Genomic DNA, 17,662 nt, shown 5'->3' with positions numbered 1-17,662 from the left:
AAAAAAAACAGATTCAGACATGAATGAACATTCTTCAATCATTCCTGGATTTATGGTCGCGGGGTGTTGCTGTACTACAAACAAGCGCCCATCCATATAGGTCGGCTGCTGGGAAAATTCTGCAAAGTAGGGCTACCTACATACACCGAAACCCACCGGATAAGAAATCTTGCATTGTAAGACGTTTGAAGTCTAGTGACTCAATTGCCTAATCAACCAACGGAACGAATTCCCTACATTCCCTTATCATCAATTCCATCAGCGGGGTTTTTCTTACCTTTACTTTAGGCCTAGATTTATAACGCCTGGTCCCAGTATTGATTGGCTCATCGGTCAACGCTGTTGTAGGGGTCACCGTTTGACGCACCTCAATAGTCATGTATTGCCCCTGGCAAGTTAAATGTTGGCGGACAAAAACTGAAACAACATACAAAACTGAAACGTTGGAGAGTTCAAATTTCTTCAAACCAACTCCACATTTCATACAGACCTACCTTTGGATGCATTTGCGCTGAGTTTGGATTGTAAGGGACATATCTGTACCGTGCTGTTTGAAATTTCTCCCGTAATATGCGCTTTCCAGGACCGGGTCAGTCACCATAGCAGTTGTGTTTTGGATGGCTTATGTATGAAGCTTTCCGGCCGAATTATTTATCAGCCAAAGGCGGGAAAGATGTACGCCTTTCCGGTTGACTTTCCACATTTCTGACTTTCCCTCCACCGACCAGAATCCGCATCCGTGCGTGAAGAAGGAAAGCGCTGCGGTGAAGAAATCCCCCGGGTTTCCTTTTTCATGTATTTCTCGGGCACTGCAAAAGACAAAACAAAAAGCAAACACACCGTACGCCGTAAGACTTGAACTGCCGTGGTAAATGTTAAAATTATTTAAGCACTTACTTACCTGCTTTGGAGCAATTAGGCCAGGGTACAAATAAAAAGGCAAATCAAAGAAAAAGATTTTATTTGCTCCACGATCCTTCAACCGTATCCATAAACGCGCCCCAAAAGCCGGAAAAGAAAATTTGACAGATTTGTTCGATCATAGTAGTCTTGGAAATTTCTGATTTTCATCGATAGCCGGCCGGTATCGCCATATTTCACAATTAGTAACGTGCCTTTGTACATCACCTTCGTGGACGCGGTAAGCCATTAGCGAAACTTTAAGTTTTCCCTTGAAATTGCACAATGCTGCCGAACAGCAAGATTACGAAAACCCAACTGGACATCCAGAATTTCCCCGATCGTACCGAATTTATCGTCACGAATGTGATAACTGTCCCCAACGAAGGTTTGTACCAGCCCCGGTAGTTCTGGGCTGCGAAATCGCACGCAAAAGATTGTTCCCCGCACTGTACGCTGGCCGGTCCATATTTCCACCAACGCGCGGTGAAACCCCGTGCAACGGGGGCCTAGTTTGCTATGGTTTCACGCCTCAACAAGTGGAAGATAAATCGTTGTCAATTTGCAGGCGCGCTAGCGCTCCCGCTGGGGTGACGTCATCGTTTTCGGTTTCGGCTTTGAGGTTATGTTGCAAGCTTTCACTGTGACATATTTCCAGCACCCAGGCACATCCTTTATCTGTGTTTTTCTCCGTATTTTGGAGTGACCGTGAAGGGGCTAATTTGCTGTAGTTTTATATCGCCACAAGTGGAAGATAAATCGTTGCCAGTTTGCAAGAGCGCTAGCGCTCCCGCTGGGGTGACGTCATCGTTTTCGCACATCGCCGGTACCGGCTACCGGTTTTGAGGTTATGTTGCAATTTTTGCCGGACAAATTTCCTGCAACGGATAAATCCTTTATCTGGTGTCTCATAACGTACTATTTTCTCTCCGAAAATCGCATACATATAGAAAGGCTTTCCCTTTCTCTCTGTCTCTTCCTTCTCCCTCTCTTCTTTCTCCCTTTTGGAGGTTATATTGGAAACTTGCCGGCTTGCGGTAAGTGATGGTGGTACACTGGCCAGCGTGGGGTGTGACAACAATCTTTTCGCGTGCAGGAAAACTCCGGTTTCACTCTTCAATCTCTTCACCGATGATTTTCTCGTTTCTTTTCCAAAGATCAAGGGTACAGTACGTTCGCAGCGAATACGCAACTGTTCTCTACCTTGTTCCCCATTGGGCATCAAGGGAACGACGAAGAAGCTGCTGTTGTCGCCAATGTTTCTACCGGTGAGGTACACACTGACCTGAAAATAGTCGAATCAAGCGTAACGCAGCGTACATTGATCCGTCGATGCGTTCATGAATCGATCGGAGTAGAGACGTATGCTAACCATATGTGTGGATCGGGAATGGTAGCAACAGGTGAACCGAACCAAAAACAACGTCGTAGTCGCGTCCAGTCAACGTTCGAAGACATGATCTATAAGCGCTGCTTGGACATTTTCAACCTTTCGAAGAACACGGATCTGGAAAGTATGTGTTTAATGCACATGACACGCACACACACTCGGCCTGGGGAGAAGCGCTTTTTAATCTTTTTTTGTCATAAAAACAACGGGACACGATCCGAGATGTCAAAAAGTCGATTGAAACGGCACGAAAACTTGCCGAAAACTTTTCGTCAAAAAGATTTAGGCACCTCGAGATGAAAACTCGGAACGAGTTCGCCTCTGTATCATGTACTTCTCTGGGAGTTTGCGACTAAAGAGAGAGAGAGAGAGACAGCATAATGTGTCCCTAAACAACTCGGGTACATGAACCGAAATCTTTTTAATGTAAAGTTTTAAGCTTTTTGAGTGTTCGCTTGGAGCTCCCTATTGACAAAATTGCTTTGATGAACACTAGTAAGTTTTTTTTTTTCAATACAAATTTGGCTTAGTCGGCAAATTTGCATATATTTTGTCAATAGGGAGATCTCGGATCATATACCGTGGTTTTAATGAAGCCAACAATTTCTCCGCTGTCCCAACAGGGAGGGACTGCAACCCGGTGACTTCGTATGACTATTTTCAAGTTCACAAAAACGACTTGGTTCGCCGGTAAAGAAGCAAATATGCCTAGTCTTGTGCGTGTGTGTGTCATCATGCAAACGATAAAGCGGTGTGAGTCACGACTGCGGCCTTCCACTGATGGATGAACCGGGGGATGTGGTTCACATGCCTAAACGCGTGTGTAGCGAAGAGGAAGGTAAAGAATGTGTTGTGGATGAAAAGGACGGAAGGGAACAGGTGGTAGTAAGGGAACGGTAGTGAAGGGGTTCTCCGAATGCCGGCTTCTGGAACTACTCGCAAAGAGCTTTGGTACTCTTAAATGGTACCGAGCGTATGTGTGTGTGTGTGTGTGTGGAACACACAGTCAGAACGAGCGAGGCGGCTGGTATGGTAGGCAGCAAGTAGCATGAAAGGGAGAGAACACTCTTTACACCGGTCTGGTTCAACGGTTTTGGCTCGGAACGCTGGAACGACGCATTTTTCAAACATTGCCATATATGGTCATACTGGTCATGTTAACGCTATTGGTCCATTGGTTGAGAGCGACGCGGCATTTCAGCTGAGCATTGCGAGCGGTTTTCGGATATCGTTTGAAGCCTAAAGCTCTCCCTCTCTCTCACTCACTCTTTGGTACTTTGCGTTCAAATTCTAAATCAACGGTTGGCGATTTTGAAATTTTAAAGAAAAAAGATATTTTTTTAATTTAATCTAATGTACTGTTTGAAATTGTATGTACTGCCAGACCTTTTGCAAAAATAAGGATTTTTTTTCTTCTGGAAGCGAAATGTGAGCGAGAAATCGTGCGAGCTTCTCGCCCTGGAGCGAAACATTCGCTCTTTGCCACTCGAATGCTCTCTCGCACTCCCTCTCCCTTTTAAGCCGCATCAGAAGCGTGAGTCAATGCGTCACTCGAGCCAAATACGAAAGCTCCTCGAAGCGTGCGGACATTCTGTGCCTAGACGTCAACCAGTACGGTAACCCGGCTTCCGCTGAAGTGAACTGTTCGCTGTGCTATATATCCTCTGTGCTAGAGTGGTGAATTTCTGGTGTTTTGTGAAAAAAAACATAAGGTATAGAGTCATTTGCAATATGGAGTTTGTTTTGTATTAAAAACGAGCTCGTTTTAAGGTTTATTTTGCATGTGTGAGTCCTAGAGGAAATTTTGCACATGAAATTTCTTGTTAGCAATTGACACGAGGCGTTCTCCCAGCATTTCGGGAAGGGAGTCATTCTCTACTACAGAAGTGCAAAATTTCTTTTGTTTAAATCAGGCTGTGGTCTGGTGACGTGGTGCTAAAAATTCCCCCTCAAACCGAGTGATAATTCCTTTTCCAACCGGATCTACTTTTCGTGTGCGTGTATGTGCGTTTGTGTGTGTGCCGTCGAAAAACTCCACACCCCTCAAGCGAGCAATAAGCTGTTGGAAATTTTCAATCAGAATGTAGCGTTCTACGAGACGCCCAAACCATCATCCATCATTCAAACTCTCAAATCGCGGAATCGGAATACAGATTTTCGTATAATGGGGCACTTTTCTTTTTTCGGTTTTTGGCTTCGTGGCTTGCTGACGCTGGGCGCTACCCGAAGAGAGCCCTACTTTTCCCTTAGCGTGCCGGAAACGGCTTTTCTTCTTCATCTCATGGCTGTGTGCGCGTGTATTTGTGTGCTGTAAGGCGATGGTGTGTGCGCGCACCCAATAAGCCTAAAACAGGAATTGTGGCCATTCGCAGAAGATGGCTTGGGTGACTCTCTCATAACCCTACTTTTCTAGCGGGGTGACTAGCAAATTCTTCACCGGTAAACGATTTAGAATTGTGCGTCGTTCTTTCTGCTTGAAAAAGACGCTTTATGTGAGGTTATAGCTAATATCCCAAAAAAAAAAAAAAAATCCCCTTACTTCCTCGTAGTACCACCAGTCAGACGATATCTGGTGGCTCGATACTTTTTTTTCTCACTCTCCGAGGTTGTGATTCATCTTCTGGGCGTTGCCCGTTGCGCGACTGAAGGATGGAGCGCGCGAGGCATGATTAGAGGAGGCTAAGAAGGGAATGAAGAATTTTTTTATGTACTTCAAATCCAACTTCAAGTAATAATTTCATACCGGTACGGCTTTAGACGAGTTTTTTCTCATCCTTTGCGGATAAAAAGTTCGTTTTCTGTTGCATATCGAAAGATTTCAACGAGAGGTAACAATTCAGTCCGTTGATGAATGAAGCGTGTGCATTTGAACGGTGCTTTTTTATTTTTAAATATCATATTGAAACGAATATTTTATAGGATTTTAAATGTGATTTGAATTTATTAACCGACATGTTTTTGGGATAATTAATTCGATTTAGTCGAGCGCAGGATTCTTTACAAAAAACTTGTAGTCTAGTAGTTTTTAGGAGCCATTCTTATTCTATTACGTTCACTTTTACCTTCTAATTTGAAGTATCGTAAAGTTTCGCAACAGAAAAAAATCGAACTGTCCATTTTAAGTGATGGAAGCGTGTTTTATTAGAGTGTTCGCTTCATTGCTAATTAGCTAGTAATTTTGTATTGTAAAAGGTACCTAACGACGCTATATAATGAGTAGTGTGCGGTTAATCTTAGTTAGCCTTCCGCAATTTTGAATTTGTCAGTAGCAATCAGTGTAACGTATTAAATTTAAAATACCTAATTTTTCAGCCACCCAATAGCAGCAACTCGTACTAAACTTTATGTTATCGTTCTCGTTGTTTACAGCCAATATGTGCGACGAAGAGGTTGCTGCGCTGGTGGTTGACAACGGATCCGGCATGTGCAAAGCTGGATTCGCCGGGGATGATGCACCCCGTGCCGTATTTCCATCGATCGTCGGACGCCCCCGTCATCAGGGCGTGATGGTTGGCATGGGCCAGAAGGACTCGTACGTCGGTGACGAAGCCCAGAGCAAGCGTGGTATCCTCACTCTGAAGTACCCGATTGAGCACGGTATCGTCACCAACTGGGACGATATGGAGAAGATTTGGCATCACACTTTCTATAACGAGCTGCGCGTCGCCCCAGAAGAACATCCGGTACTGCTGACGGAGGCACCATTGAACCCGAAGGCAAACCGTGAAAAAATGACCCAAATCATGTTCGAAACATTCAACACACCAGCGATGTACGTGGCGATTCAGGCGGTCCTGTCGCTGTACGCTTCCGGTCGTACCACCGGTATTGTGCTGGATTCTGGCGATGGTGTATCACACACCGTGCCGATCTATGAAGGTTACGCACTGCCGCACGCAATTCTGCGTCTTGATCTGGCCGGTCGCGATCTTACCGACTATCTGATGAAGATCCTGACCGAGCGCGGCTACTCGTTCACCACCACGGCTGAGCGAGAAATTGTCCGTGACATTAAGGAGAAGCTGTGCTATGTCGCGTTGGACTTCGAGCAGGAAATGGCAACTGCCGCTTCATCGAGCTCGCTGGAGAAGAGCTACGAACTGCCGGACGGGCAGGTCATCACCATCGGTAACGAGCGTTTCCGTTGCCCGGAGGCACTGTTCCAGCCATCGTTCCTGGGTATGGAAGCGTGCGGTATCCACGAGACCACGTACAACTCCATCATGAAGTGCGACGTGGACATCCGTAAGGACCTGTACGCCAACACGGTGCTGTCGGGCGGTACCACCATGTACCCGGGCATTGCTGACCGTATGCAGAAGGAGATTACCGCTCTCGCTCCTTCAACAATGAAAATCAAAATCATTGCTCCGCCAGAGCGCAAATACTCTGTCTGGATTGGCGGTTCCATCCTGGCCTCGCTTTCTACCTTCCAGCAGATGTGGATCTCCAAGCAAGAATACGACGAGTCCGGCCCATCCATCGTGCACCGAAAGTGCTTCTAAACACATACACACACATTCACACAAACAAATACATACACACCAACACCTAGACATTTCTAAGCACACGCTGCATCGTCGTTACCGATGAAATACGTGGTCGATCAATATACCTACTTATTATAAAGAAAAAAAAAACGAATTCGCTATCGGTTATTTATTTTTTTCTCTCTCTTTCCCCCGTAGTAATTTACTTTTCCTGGTGTCGGTTTATTATAGTAGCGGTAAAATAGTTTGTGAATGCGATGTGAAAAAAAGGGGAAACATTTAAAATTTAAGACGATTTTTGAAAGGAAAGCGTAAGAACACAAGAGAGAGCAACGGATAGTATTCACGGGATTGCATTGCTGCAAGGAAAGGAAGACAGGGATATGCCTATTAAAAACAGGTTCATCTATTTATACGTAACGAAACGAAAATGCACCTCCCCACCCCCCATATAAATATCTTTTGCTCATTTCGTGCTCATCTTCTGCTATCACACCTGTATGTCCCTCTGGTGTGTCATCTCATACGTTTTTTTCGGGGGGTTGTTCGATCAAAATTCCACCTTTAAACCGTGTATGAATCGTGCACATGAAAAAAAAAAACCGGTGTAGCGTATAAGAACTGCGATTTATTTCTAGCCTTTCTAAGACGATTCAGCACAAAATATATAGATATGCTCTGTATGATTATCCTGGGAAGTTTGGCGTACCTATTTTGTGACTATATAATATATAGTGTCTTCTGTCTTCTGAGATGTCTTCGTATTTGTTGGGGCTTTTTTTCTGTCGGCTGGTTGGTGGGAGTATCCAAAGGTTGTTGTGATCGTTCGCCATAAACATCTTATGCCTGTTCCAGTGTCCTCTAGGAAATGAGTGAAAGAAATCATAAACGAAAGAAATTTGGCTGAAGATGAAGCTGGGATGGGTTTCTTTATTCAGATATACTGCTTTGGTGCATGTAGAATTTTTGTTAAGCGCGCAAGGTTAAAAACTGCACTCTATTCTGCGTCGGTCTTCAAAGGAAAGAATCCGGAAGATCATGTTTGGTTGGATTTTCTGACCTTTTTCGTGTTGTTGGTGTGCAGCTCATGTATACATCGTCAGATATATTTAGGCTTTTTCCTGGATCGACCAGCACTAGTTCCTACCGGTAGATCTGCGTATTTGCTGATGACGGGCTTCCCCAGCATCGTTCAGCTCGAACGGGTTAAGCTTTTACTTAAGGTTAACTGCGGACCAGAGTTCAACCAGTAACCCGTAATAATGCATATATTCAGATCAATTTATTTGCATGTTACATGAAATACTGGTTATTAGAAACATATGCAATGCAGAGGTATTTTATTATATGCCCAATAATTGATATTTAGTAAAAGGCACAAGCCGTCCTTCTCGAAATTTGAAAAAAAATTGAAATTTAACGGTTTGCACAAAATATGCCTGTGACACTTTAACCCGAGCATGTAAACTTCTGCTCTATCTGTCAAAACAACATGCACAAACATAAAAAAACTGCGTGAACAAAATGAAACGACGCCGCTTCCTAATTCCTAAAATCCATCTAAAAGGCATTCAGATCTAAAGTGCCTAGAAAATCATCGTAATGATTATACTTTCTCATTATTGCACAAACACCGATTCAGTGCTGTGCGCGGTTATAGTGAAAAATGGAGGCAAACGTAGCTGCCCGTGTTTGATGACAATGTGATGCCTCCCACGCATTCAATATGTTCGCAACACCTGCTGCTGCCAACCTGCTGCCCTACGCGCCGCGAAGTTTGTGAAAGGAATCATTAAATCTGGTAAGTTTAACATAGTATGGCAATGCTTTTATTCAATATGGCTTATTGTTTAATCTATCATCTTTTAGCAACCATGTAGAATGTGCAAATTGTTGCACAATTGTGTTTGCATCGGACAATCGTATACATAAACCGGTAAGCTTTTTTTCTTCTATTTAGTTGAATTTTACTAACCACAGTATATAGAAACCGTAGCTAAATGCTCGATAGTATGAAATGAAATTGATATTTGATATGAAAGTAATTTTTGCTAATCTAATTTTTATATTATACTGCCTTTCCAAAGATGTTCATAACTATCGAAAAAATGCTTTATTAGCATTTCACATCATGTTACCGTGGATTCTTCCTGGACAACCAATGTAGCGAGTCAATGCAAATAGTACGTATATCCGATCAGGTTTAAGTGATATCAACTACTCTCGTTCTTCTTGAGGAACTTCTCTGTACGTTAAGAATGTATCTGCTGACCGTTAAAACAAATATGGTGTAACGTAGAACCATAACTCAATAAGAACTTTGTACTGAAAGTATGCTCTTTCGAACACACATACTACTATCTAAATATGAGTTACTGGAGCACATTGGCATGCATGTGCTGGATTGTATCACCACGGCCAGAATAGACTACGTTAGACAATTAACGACGAGATACTAGACTAGACAGGCAATGTTGACTTTAACACTTTCAAATGCCTCGACTGTTTTAGCAGCCTTGGTTCTCAAATCAAATAGATCTACCCTTTTTGCAAACGTAGATAGAAATTTTGAGCTTTAGAGAATTTACAACTTTAAATTTTTTGTTAAAAATGTTCGCTTCTGCGAGCTGCTTCCTCCGAATCGTGAACAACGCTGAAATTGTTGTCGAACGTTGGCCCTGCACTTGTCATAGTCACTGTTGGGTTGTTTCTGTTTCGTTTTGCCGTTTCACTGATTCACTGTCATATTCACATTCATCTTCACTGTCTTCACTTAGCGATCAATTTCGTGCTCATCTGTTGCTCCCACTCCCAGCTTGTCCATTTGCAATATGCCCTTCTGTGATATAGGTTAGCAAAGCTAGGTCTTCTAGCTGCTCCTGGCTTTCGATAAGTACATTGTCTTCAAAAATGTCCGATAGTTTCTCGGTTAATCGCTCCTTATCACGTTCCTTCAGTTGGGCTAGCAATTCTGTTGTCTTATAGATATTCTGTAGTGTGTTTGATTCCATTTTATCTCCCTATTATTTTTCACAGTGTCACCATGTGATTGAGTAATTCACGACTCAGAAGAAACTGTTGCTACTATGTTGAAAATTTCACTGCCGTTCGTTGGGATGGATGTCACTTAACTTCAAAAAACGCACTTTTGTTCGGTGAACACCGACCACCATTCTGCACGGGTCTATCTCCCGACTGGCGTCCAAGGTGTTGTTTTTTTATTTTATTAACATTTCTTTTGTGGACAAATCGTGAGAAAAAAATTGATGAAAATTTCCATTACCTTAACATTCTATTGGGTTGTGTATCCCCGATTCTGCTGTTTACCTAAATTTTGATTAGACCTAGAAAGTGCAATCTCAAGTTTCAATCTGGACTAACGTATAAACGTGGCTCTGAATTCTCTACCGAGATTGACACTGTTGATGCTGTGCATAATTATTCGCAATGCTTGTGGGATGGGAACTAAATTTGCTTGGTTGGGTTTGTGGAGTTTTCCATGATATCATTCTCTGAATGCTTGTTCTTGAAACTTGATGTTTGTGTTAGCTACATGTGATCAGTTCGGCTTTGTTTTGTTCTTATCTGAGAGTCACGTTGATCATGTTCTAAATAATTTGCTGTTCTAATTTGCGTTCTAATTTGATGATGCACTCATCATCAAACATTTCCTTCCTCTGGTTGACACGTGACACGCGGACAATTGTTTGCTCGACCGGGCTTAGATTACTCAAATGATGTTCTAAATCTTTACTTAAACCTGCAGGGACATTTTTTAACCCAAAATGGTACTCTTATAAATTCGTATTTACCATTTACCGAGAAGGCGTTTTTTTCGATGTAGCCATGGTCTGGTGGTCGGACTAGCGGGTCTAAAGATACAGTGATGTGGCATGTGGCATGAAGCTAGCTGCTTACGAGCGTTGCCCAGGCAACCGTTATACTCGGTGCGAGCGTGGAATCGTTGAACTCCTCAATACCAGAAAATTCAGCGGACCTAAACTTAACAAAACTGCAGGATGCCTTAGATTTATTTTTTCCACTTTGAATTTATCGACTGTTCTTTGTTTATTTATTGTGACGGAGCACAGTGCAGCACACTCTAGAGTGAAGCTAACCGTTAATATTTGTGAAAGATTTGTCTAAATATTTCGAGTGACAAACAACGAAACAACTGTACTATCATACTCATACGATGAACAGTACGACGTAGCGCCGTCATACTCAAATAAAATTAAACAAATACTCAAATGATACTAATTTCACGACAACAATGACAACCAACTAGAGACTATAGTCCATGTGATAAACTGAACATATTATATTAAAAAAGAAATATGGTTATCAAGCCATACAACACAGAGTTGAAAAAACAAGACCAAAGAGCATATCCAGTTTAGAGCAATCGTTTAGACAGTGTAGGGCATTGATGAACACATATAAGGAAGAAAGAATAGGTGAACAAATAGGAAAGTTATTCCCCTTAAAGTAAACTATGAAATAATTCAAATTCGAAATGTGCATTTGTCTAGCCGCGTGGCAGATACATTTGTTAATATAAAAAATTAATTTAATAGTTAAAATATGTAATGTAACTTTCCCTGAGGCGTAAGATTTGTTTGCTCAATAATTCTACCGAAATGTTAAATTTGTCCTCAAAAATCTTAAGCAAAGTCGATGCTGCCTAAAAACATCCATCGTATCAATCGGTTTTGCTGAAAGAAAAGAATGTGTAATAAAATTATATACGGTTACGAATAAAGCATTCTTCTTTCCTAACCGAAAGAGAATTTGAATTGCACAGCGCCATCTGCGTGGTAAGTTGAAAAGTAATAGTCAATAGCGCCATCTAGGTGTCAATACACGAAGCTGAATTTATTCAAATTTTCAAACCATAACACGTTAATTTTCTTTTAAGCCGCTTGTACATAATTATGTAGATAGCTTATTTTTATTTTCGAAGGCAATACGATACCGTACGGCAAAGGGTTGTCATATTGTAAATAAATATAAAAGAAAATTAATTTTATTTTATATAGAATTGAACAATAACAAGACAGAATTAAATTAGATGCTGCAGATAGTGGAAAACAAGAAAAATAAAATCTAACAAAATGTTTTCAGTTTTTATTCGTTCCTTTTTTCTTTTTCATTCATACAAATTTTACCAGACCCCAAAAAAGGACTTCATTAGCTAGTATTCCTAACTAGTTTTAGTTAAAATAATTGAAAATAGAAGGGATTTTATTGGGTTTTCTCCGAATACTCTTGATACTAGGATTCTCTACCCTATTTGGATGAAATGGAACCTCCAAGACTAGAGATAATCTAGCTAAACCAAGTCGCTTAGAAAGGACAGACTATCACGAAATGTACAGCGTCCAGATGGCGGTCGTAAAGTGTGAACTAGTGAGGTATCGAAAGTGAGCAAAATAATACTGCACGGACGCATTAGAAGACATTTACAAGGCAATGTACCAATCAGCACTCTTAAAAAATAGTGATAAGTCGACTTGGAACGACTTGTTAGCAATACATAGTCCGCAATATCAGTCATGAAAGCAACTCACCCTGCAGAGTTATTATTACGAGTAGAAGTCACTACCTCGACCTTAGCGAAGAATGGCTACCCCAGATGAGCGGCAACCGATTCACACTCAGCTAGCCTGGAAGGCATTCCGCCGACGCTAGCAGCTGCAACGGGGTGACCGGGATACTGGAATGCTTCAAGGTGGGAGTGTTAAGCCGCGGAGGAACTTACGCCAGACTTTGTGAATTGCAGTATGCAATAAGAAATAAGTATTAAAAAAGAGGAAGGAATCCGAAAATCAGAATTCGCCTTGAAACAAACACAAAATTTGATGTCCAACTCGGTTCAAGAGGTTTGAGTGTCACCCTACCCAATGTAAGGCCTCAAAATCTCCAACGGGCTAGAGGGGAAGTTCCGTGGAATCATCACTCGGCAGTTCGAGACGAACATCCGGCCCAGTCAGGACATCGGACGGATGCATCATCCGAGAATTGATTTGGAACGTTTGTACAAGCAGGTAAATACAGTAAACTTACTCGATCACACAATACGCAACGCGATTTTTGCATTACGGCAAGATAAAAAGTTATAGAAAAAAAGATAAAAGTAATAGCTCAAGGTAACAGCAGGAACAAGCGCAGTGCAGGATTATTAGGGATGCTTAAAATCATGTTGATTGGGGGCGATGAAGTAGAGGAAAAGCTGCATCGGATGCAGAACATAGAGGAAGTATAATATAAGTGACTGTTCGAAACGCTGCACCAATTAGGAGATAGAACCAATAGATTGTCCGATCAATTTGTCCATACCACAGATAAATTTGATCGAAGAATAGCTAAAGCAACTCAGAAATGCTTCGAAATTATCCCTTTAATAAGAATGTTATCGGTAAAAACTACTCGGAAATACAAAACAACTGCCAATTGGTTCCATCATTTTAAGAGATGTTCTAGATATACGAGAATTAAATAATAGGATCGTTATTTATCTAACAGTTACGATAGCATAAGCCGATAGTTTTGAAATGTTTTCATGCCTATCTGGTATCAGAAACTACAGACAAGTATCAGCGTGTCAGTGATAAGTATCAGCGTATCCGCATTATTTATAAATTGGCTCAAGGTAAAAAAAAACGCCAGCCAAAGGCAAAAAATCTAGGAGATATAGAATGAAGTAGTGTTAAGAAAGCTTCAGAACCAGAACAAGATGCGCAAGAAGTAAAGACTTCTATGTTCTCAGACTTCAGGTTACGTAGAGAACACCAAGGTTCTTGAAAATCTCGATCTAAGCTAATCTGAACATGAAGGTTCTGAAGTGAGTTAGTTAAGTTAAATGTATGTATCATATATAAGGGCCACCAAGCCTGGCAGAAAATCAGTAGTTGCCTAGAATCAAACATACACGGTCTTTTCTATTAAGAAGATTCTTAGTTGTTACAGGTAGCTCTGCTTATCAGCGAGCTTCCATCGTTCGAAAGTTATTGTATTTAAACTACCTTCTCTTTCAGCATAGATTTCCGACCACGAGGAACAATTAGCTAAAGAGTTAAAACAAACTGGGAGCCGTGGTGCAACGTCAGGTTATCTGGAAGCTCGGATCCAGTTGTCATCAACGTCTGAATCCGAAACGCCAAATCCTTTGCTTGGCTGGACGCTCTGTCGGGCAACAGAACATCTAGCCGACCTAACCCGTCGAAAACTCGCCCATCTATCGATGCAGTATCTTCACTCAAGGTGTGTTACAGTGAGTAGCGAAAGGTTCGACGATCTGCCATGGTGAGAATGATCGTCGAACATAGTAACATTACATGGCGACCGTGATTTTAATCTGCAATATTCGAGAAGCGACTCGTGACATTCCGCGTAGTGAACGGTGTAGAAGTTAATTAAAGTGAATAATTGATTGTTACGTGAAATGGGCACAGAAGTGAAAATATCCTGAACAGGTGCTCTGGAATTTGTAAAAATGTTCGATGCGAAGCATCATAATCCTACTTCCAATCGGGATGCCCCTGTAAAAACACTGTCCATCTAAGAAGAACACAAGCAAGCACATGAAAGCCACGGAATTGGAAATTATGACTAATCGTACTATTATGCATAGGGCAATTATTATTCGCTCAATGGAAAGGCTGCAAGGCAAATCTTAGAAAGCAAACAATGGGAGCTTTATGATTGCAAAATTGCAACGACGTCTACCATTGCTGTTGAAGGATAACGAGTTCCTAAACACCATCCACCACCGCCATCACTACGGAAGTAGATCAATGGGTAACTGAGGTGTCCTACGTCCTACGAAGAAGTGGATGAGCTTGCCACCAAGACACTGGAGGCAGTATTTCGACTAACAACGGAAGGTTATTCACCAGCAGCAGAAACCTTTATTAATATTTTAAAGAATCTACCTTGAACAATGCATGAAGAGTTGAGCCAAAGTTGGAATAAATGTACTAAAAGAAAAGGAATCCAGTCCAGATACAAAAACCCTCTGGAAAGTTGGAAACTTTTCTATGGTAGCAAATGCTGATGAATAATACTGGAAAATCAAGTAATGGGATCGAATCGGAACGCTAATGTGTTCAGCGTTAGTCGAACTTCAAGGCACCAATCCCTACCGCAGATACCCGTACAACGGAAACTACCAGGCACACTAGGTTAGATACCTTATCGTCCCTAGACCTAGTTGGCGAGCAGTACTGCTAGAAACAAGTTAGCTGTTGTGAAGCTGCTGAATGCAGTTATGCAGTTAGTCATGGAAGGGAAATCTTCTTAACAAATTAAGAACAGACCACTTTTTGAGACCTGATTCATATTCACCTGATTTGTGTGACACCAAAATGTGTCTGTCTAGTAACTTTTAGGGCCAAAAGATATCTTTTGGGGTAGCACTAAGATAAAATAGAAGTGTAATGTTTTAAGCGCTTCAAAAGTGCCTCCAATTGCTACTCCAATAACTGTGTTTTTCCTGGACGACCAGGACGCTGCACTAGGACTAAACTATGAAACTATGACTCTATACAAACAATTACCGTAGGGAAAAATCGAATGAAAGGCAAATAACATCCAAATTGCAAAGACTAGCCTAAGCAGTTGAGCATCTGAGGTCCGTAGCTAATCGCGTTTAAAATCCACTGCTGGAGTTCTGCAACTACTGTCCCCTTTTCTTTTCAATTCCACGGCTGTAGATAATGCTGCCAAGTTCTGGATTAGATCAACTTGACGAAACATGATCGTGTGTTTCGTTAACCTGGGACTGTTTGAAGCTTCAGCCTATCATATTTCAAACGATGTGGATCTGCTTTCGTGTTATTGTTCACTAAAACTGTATAGCACACATATATAATATAAGACCAAATATACACAAACACGTATAGAAACCATCGTTGTTTCAGTAATCTGTCCACCATACCTTCGTGTTCCAGAGCAAAGTTTTGCAAATCCTAAACGCAATGCAAAATAATTTCAGGGAAGAAGAGTACCTGCTTTCGCTCTAAAACAAAGTGGGTTTAAATGTTAACATACTTTAGTTTTAAAATTATATTTTACAACTAGCTTTAGCTTTCTAAATGGCTTACCCGTCGCCCCGAGCTCTGGTTGAAGCTTTTGAAACGTGGACGTGGTAATAGAAACCGTCCACTGTCCATCTTGCGGAAGGCACGCGGTGTTACGTTGCGTGGAGTGTGTCTGACTTTCATGATTTCAAAAAACTCAAAAGCTGTGATACATCTCGAGAGTGGACGGTGCTAGGGACAAGTGCTTAACCCTGACAACGATCACTGCACCACAGGGCGTACCGTTCGAGCAAAACCTGTGAACTATCCGGTCTGGCCTGGTCACGTTTTAACTGAACCAACGAAATACGAGATACGTTCCGCGCAATAGCTCTGTCATCAGCTTCGTGTACTCATTCGACCGTATGCAGATTTTTAAAAGAAACTTTTTGCTTAATTCCAACCTGATCGATTCTTTCCCCTTCGGGTCTCACGTTTTTCGCTCAACCAACAGTAGCAATTTGCCGGTTTCTTACATTAAAATTTCTAAAAATAGTGTTATGGAAGTATGTAGTGTCATTGACAATAATTTTTAGTTCCAAACAACCTCCCCCCCTCCTCCCCGTCCCCCTTCATCTCTTCAACGCTAGGCGCAACGGTCACTATAGTAAGAAGTGCCTGCTCAGTGAGAGTATGACGTAATGCGCGTTGCCTAATCGTTAGGCGCGTAAGCTTTTGATTCCATTTAAAAGAAACGGATTCTGCGTTGGTCCGTAAAATACGGAGCCTTGCATGGGGCGGCTCGGTGGCTTAGGCGACAGCCGCGCCGGTCTTCAAACGGCAGGACCGGGGTTCAAATCTCATCCAGACCGTCCCCCCGTAGTGAGGACTGACTAACCTCTTCACTATGTGGTATTCATTAGTCAACAAGTAATACGGGCCAGGTCGTTCTTACGAAAAACAAAAAAAATGCAAAACGTTTTCCTTTTTCCATTTATTTTATTTCATTTATCTCTCTTTCTCTTTCTCTCGCTCTTTCTCTTTCACTCTCTCTCTTTCACTCTTTTTCTCTCGCTCTCTCTTTCACTCTTTTTCTCTCGCTCTCTCTTTCACTCTCTTTCTCTCGCTCTCTCTTTCACTCACTCTCTCCCTCTTCCTCTATCTCTCCCCCTCTCTCTCTCTTGCTCCCTATCTATCTATCTTTTGCATTTTATATTGATACAATATAATTGTTATTAAATATATGAGACGAGATCAAGTGAACTTTTTATCCCTTCAAAAGTAGGAACTAGAGCAGTTACAATAAAAGTTGTAATAAGGAACTATTTGTTAGCAGTTGCTCTTAAAGGTGTTTGTTTGTTCGATAGTTGAAGAGAGATCAGCGGTAGTTGTTCTAAAAGATGTAATTTTTATGCTATTGACATGAGAACCGTGTAGAAAATGTTCGCAAAAGTGCTCCTGAGAAAATTTAAGCTAAAATTTTGGAAAGATCCATCAGCCTTTTGTTATTACATCAGTCTATAATAGGTGAAAGAGACACCTTTAGCCGCTGTCTAATTTTTCATTTCGTTCATTATTGACTTGTTCAATTGATCTCTTGATAGGGATACGGCCTGGCCGTCACGTCGTCAAAAAATAAATGATCTCTGGAGTTGAATTGAATTAAGCAAATCCAATTCCGTTCCGATTCCGCCGATGTTGTGTCTTCTCCTCACAAGTGTTCCCGGTGGCAGTTGTCTCCCTCCTGTCAAGTGTCTCTTCTCCACCATTACGCAGGTTCCATCCATATCGAAAGTGTTTACATCCAATGCAAAAAATCGGCTCCAGGTCGAAGCGAAGCGGCATCTCGATCGCGTAATATC

At 41.7% G+C, this 17,662-nt stretch overlaps 2 protein-coding genes across 2 annotated transcripts in view; both read left to right on the top strand.

Moving 5' to 3' along the window:
* LOC126561227 (brefeldin A-inhibited guanine nucleotide-exchange protein 3) overlaps positions 1-17,662 on the top strand; it is a 212,221-nt gene that overhangs the window by 38,836 nt on the left and 155,723 nt on the right. The window lies entirely within an intron of this gene.
* Positions 5,658-6,832, top strand: LOC126558523 (actin-5C). Its single transcript, XM_050214550.1, has one exon. The coding sequence runs from the start codon at positions 5,665-5,667 to the stop codon at positions 6,793-6,795; it is 1,131 nt and encodes a 376-aa protein (XP_050070507.1). The 5' UTR covers positions 5,658-5,664; the 3' UTR covers positions 6,796-6,832.

The sequence above is a fragment of the Anopheles maculipalpis genome, chromosome X (assembly GCF_943734695.1).
Source record: "Anopheles maculipalpis chromosome X, idAnoMacuDA_375_x, whole genome shotgun sequence".
Lineage (NCBI taxonomy): Eukaryota > Metazoa > Arthropoda > Insecta > Diptera > Culicidae > Anopheles > Anopheles maculipalpis.
The sequence above is the reverse complement of the archived record's forward strand: the minus strand, read 5'-3'. Positions and strand labels throughout refer to the sequence as shown.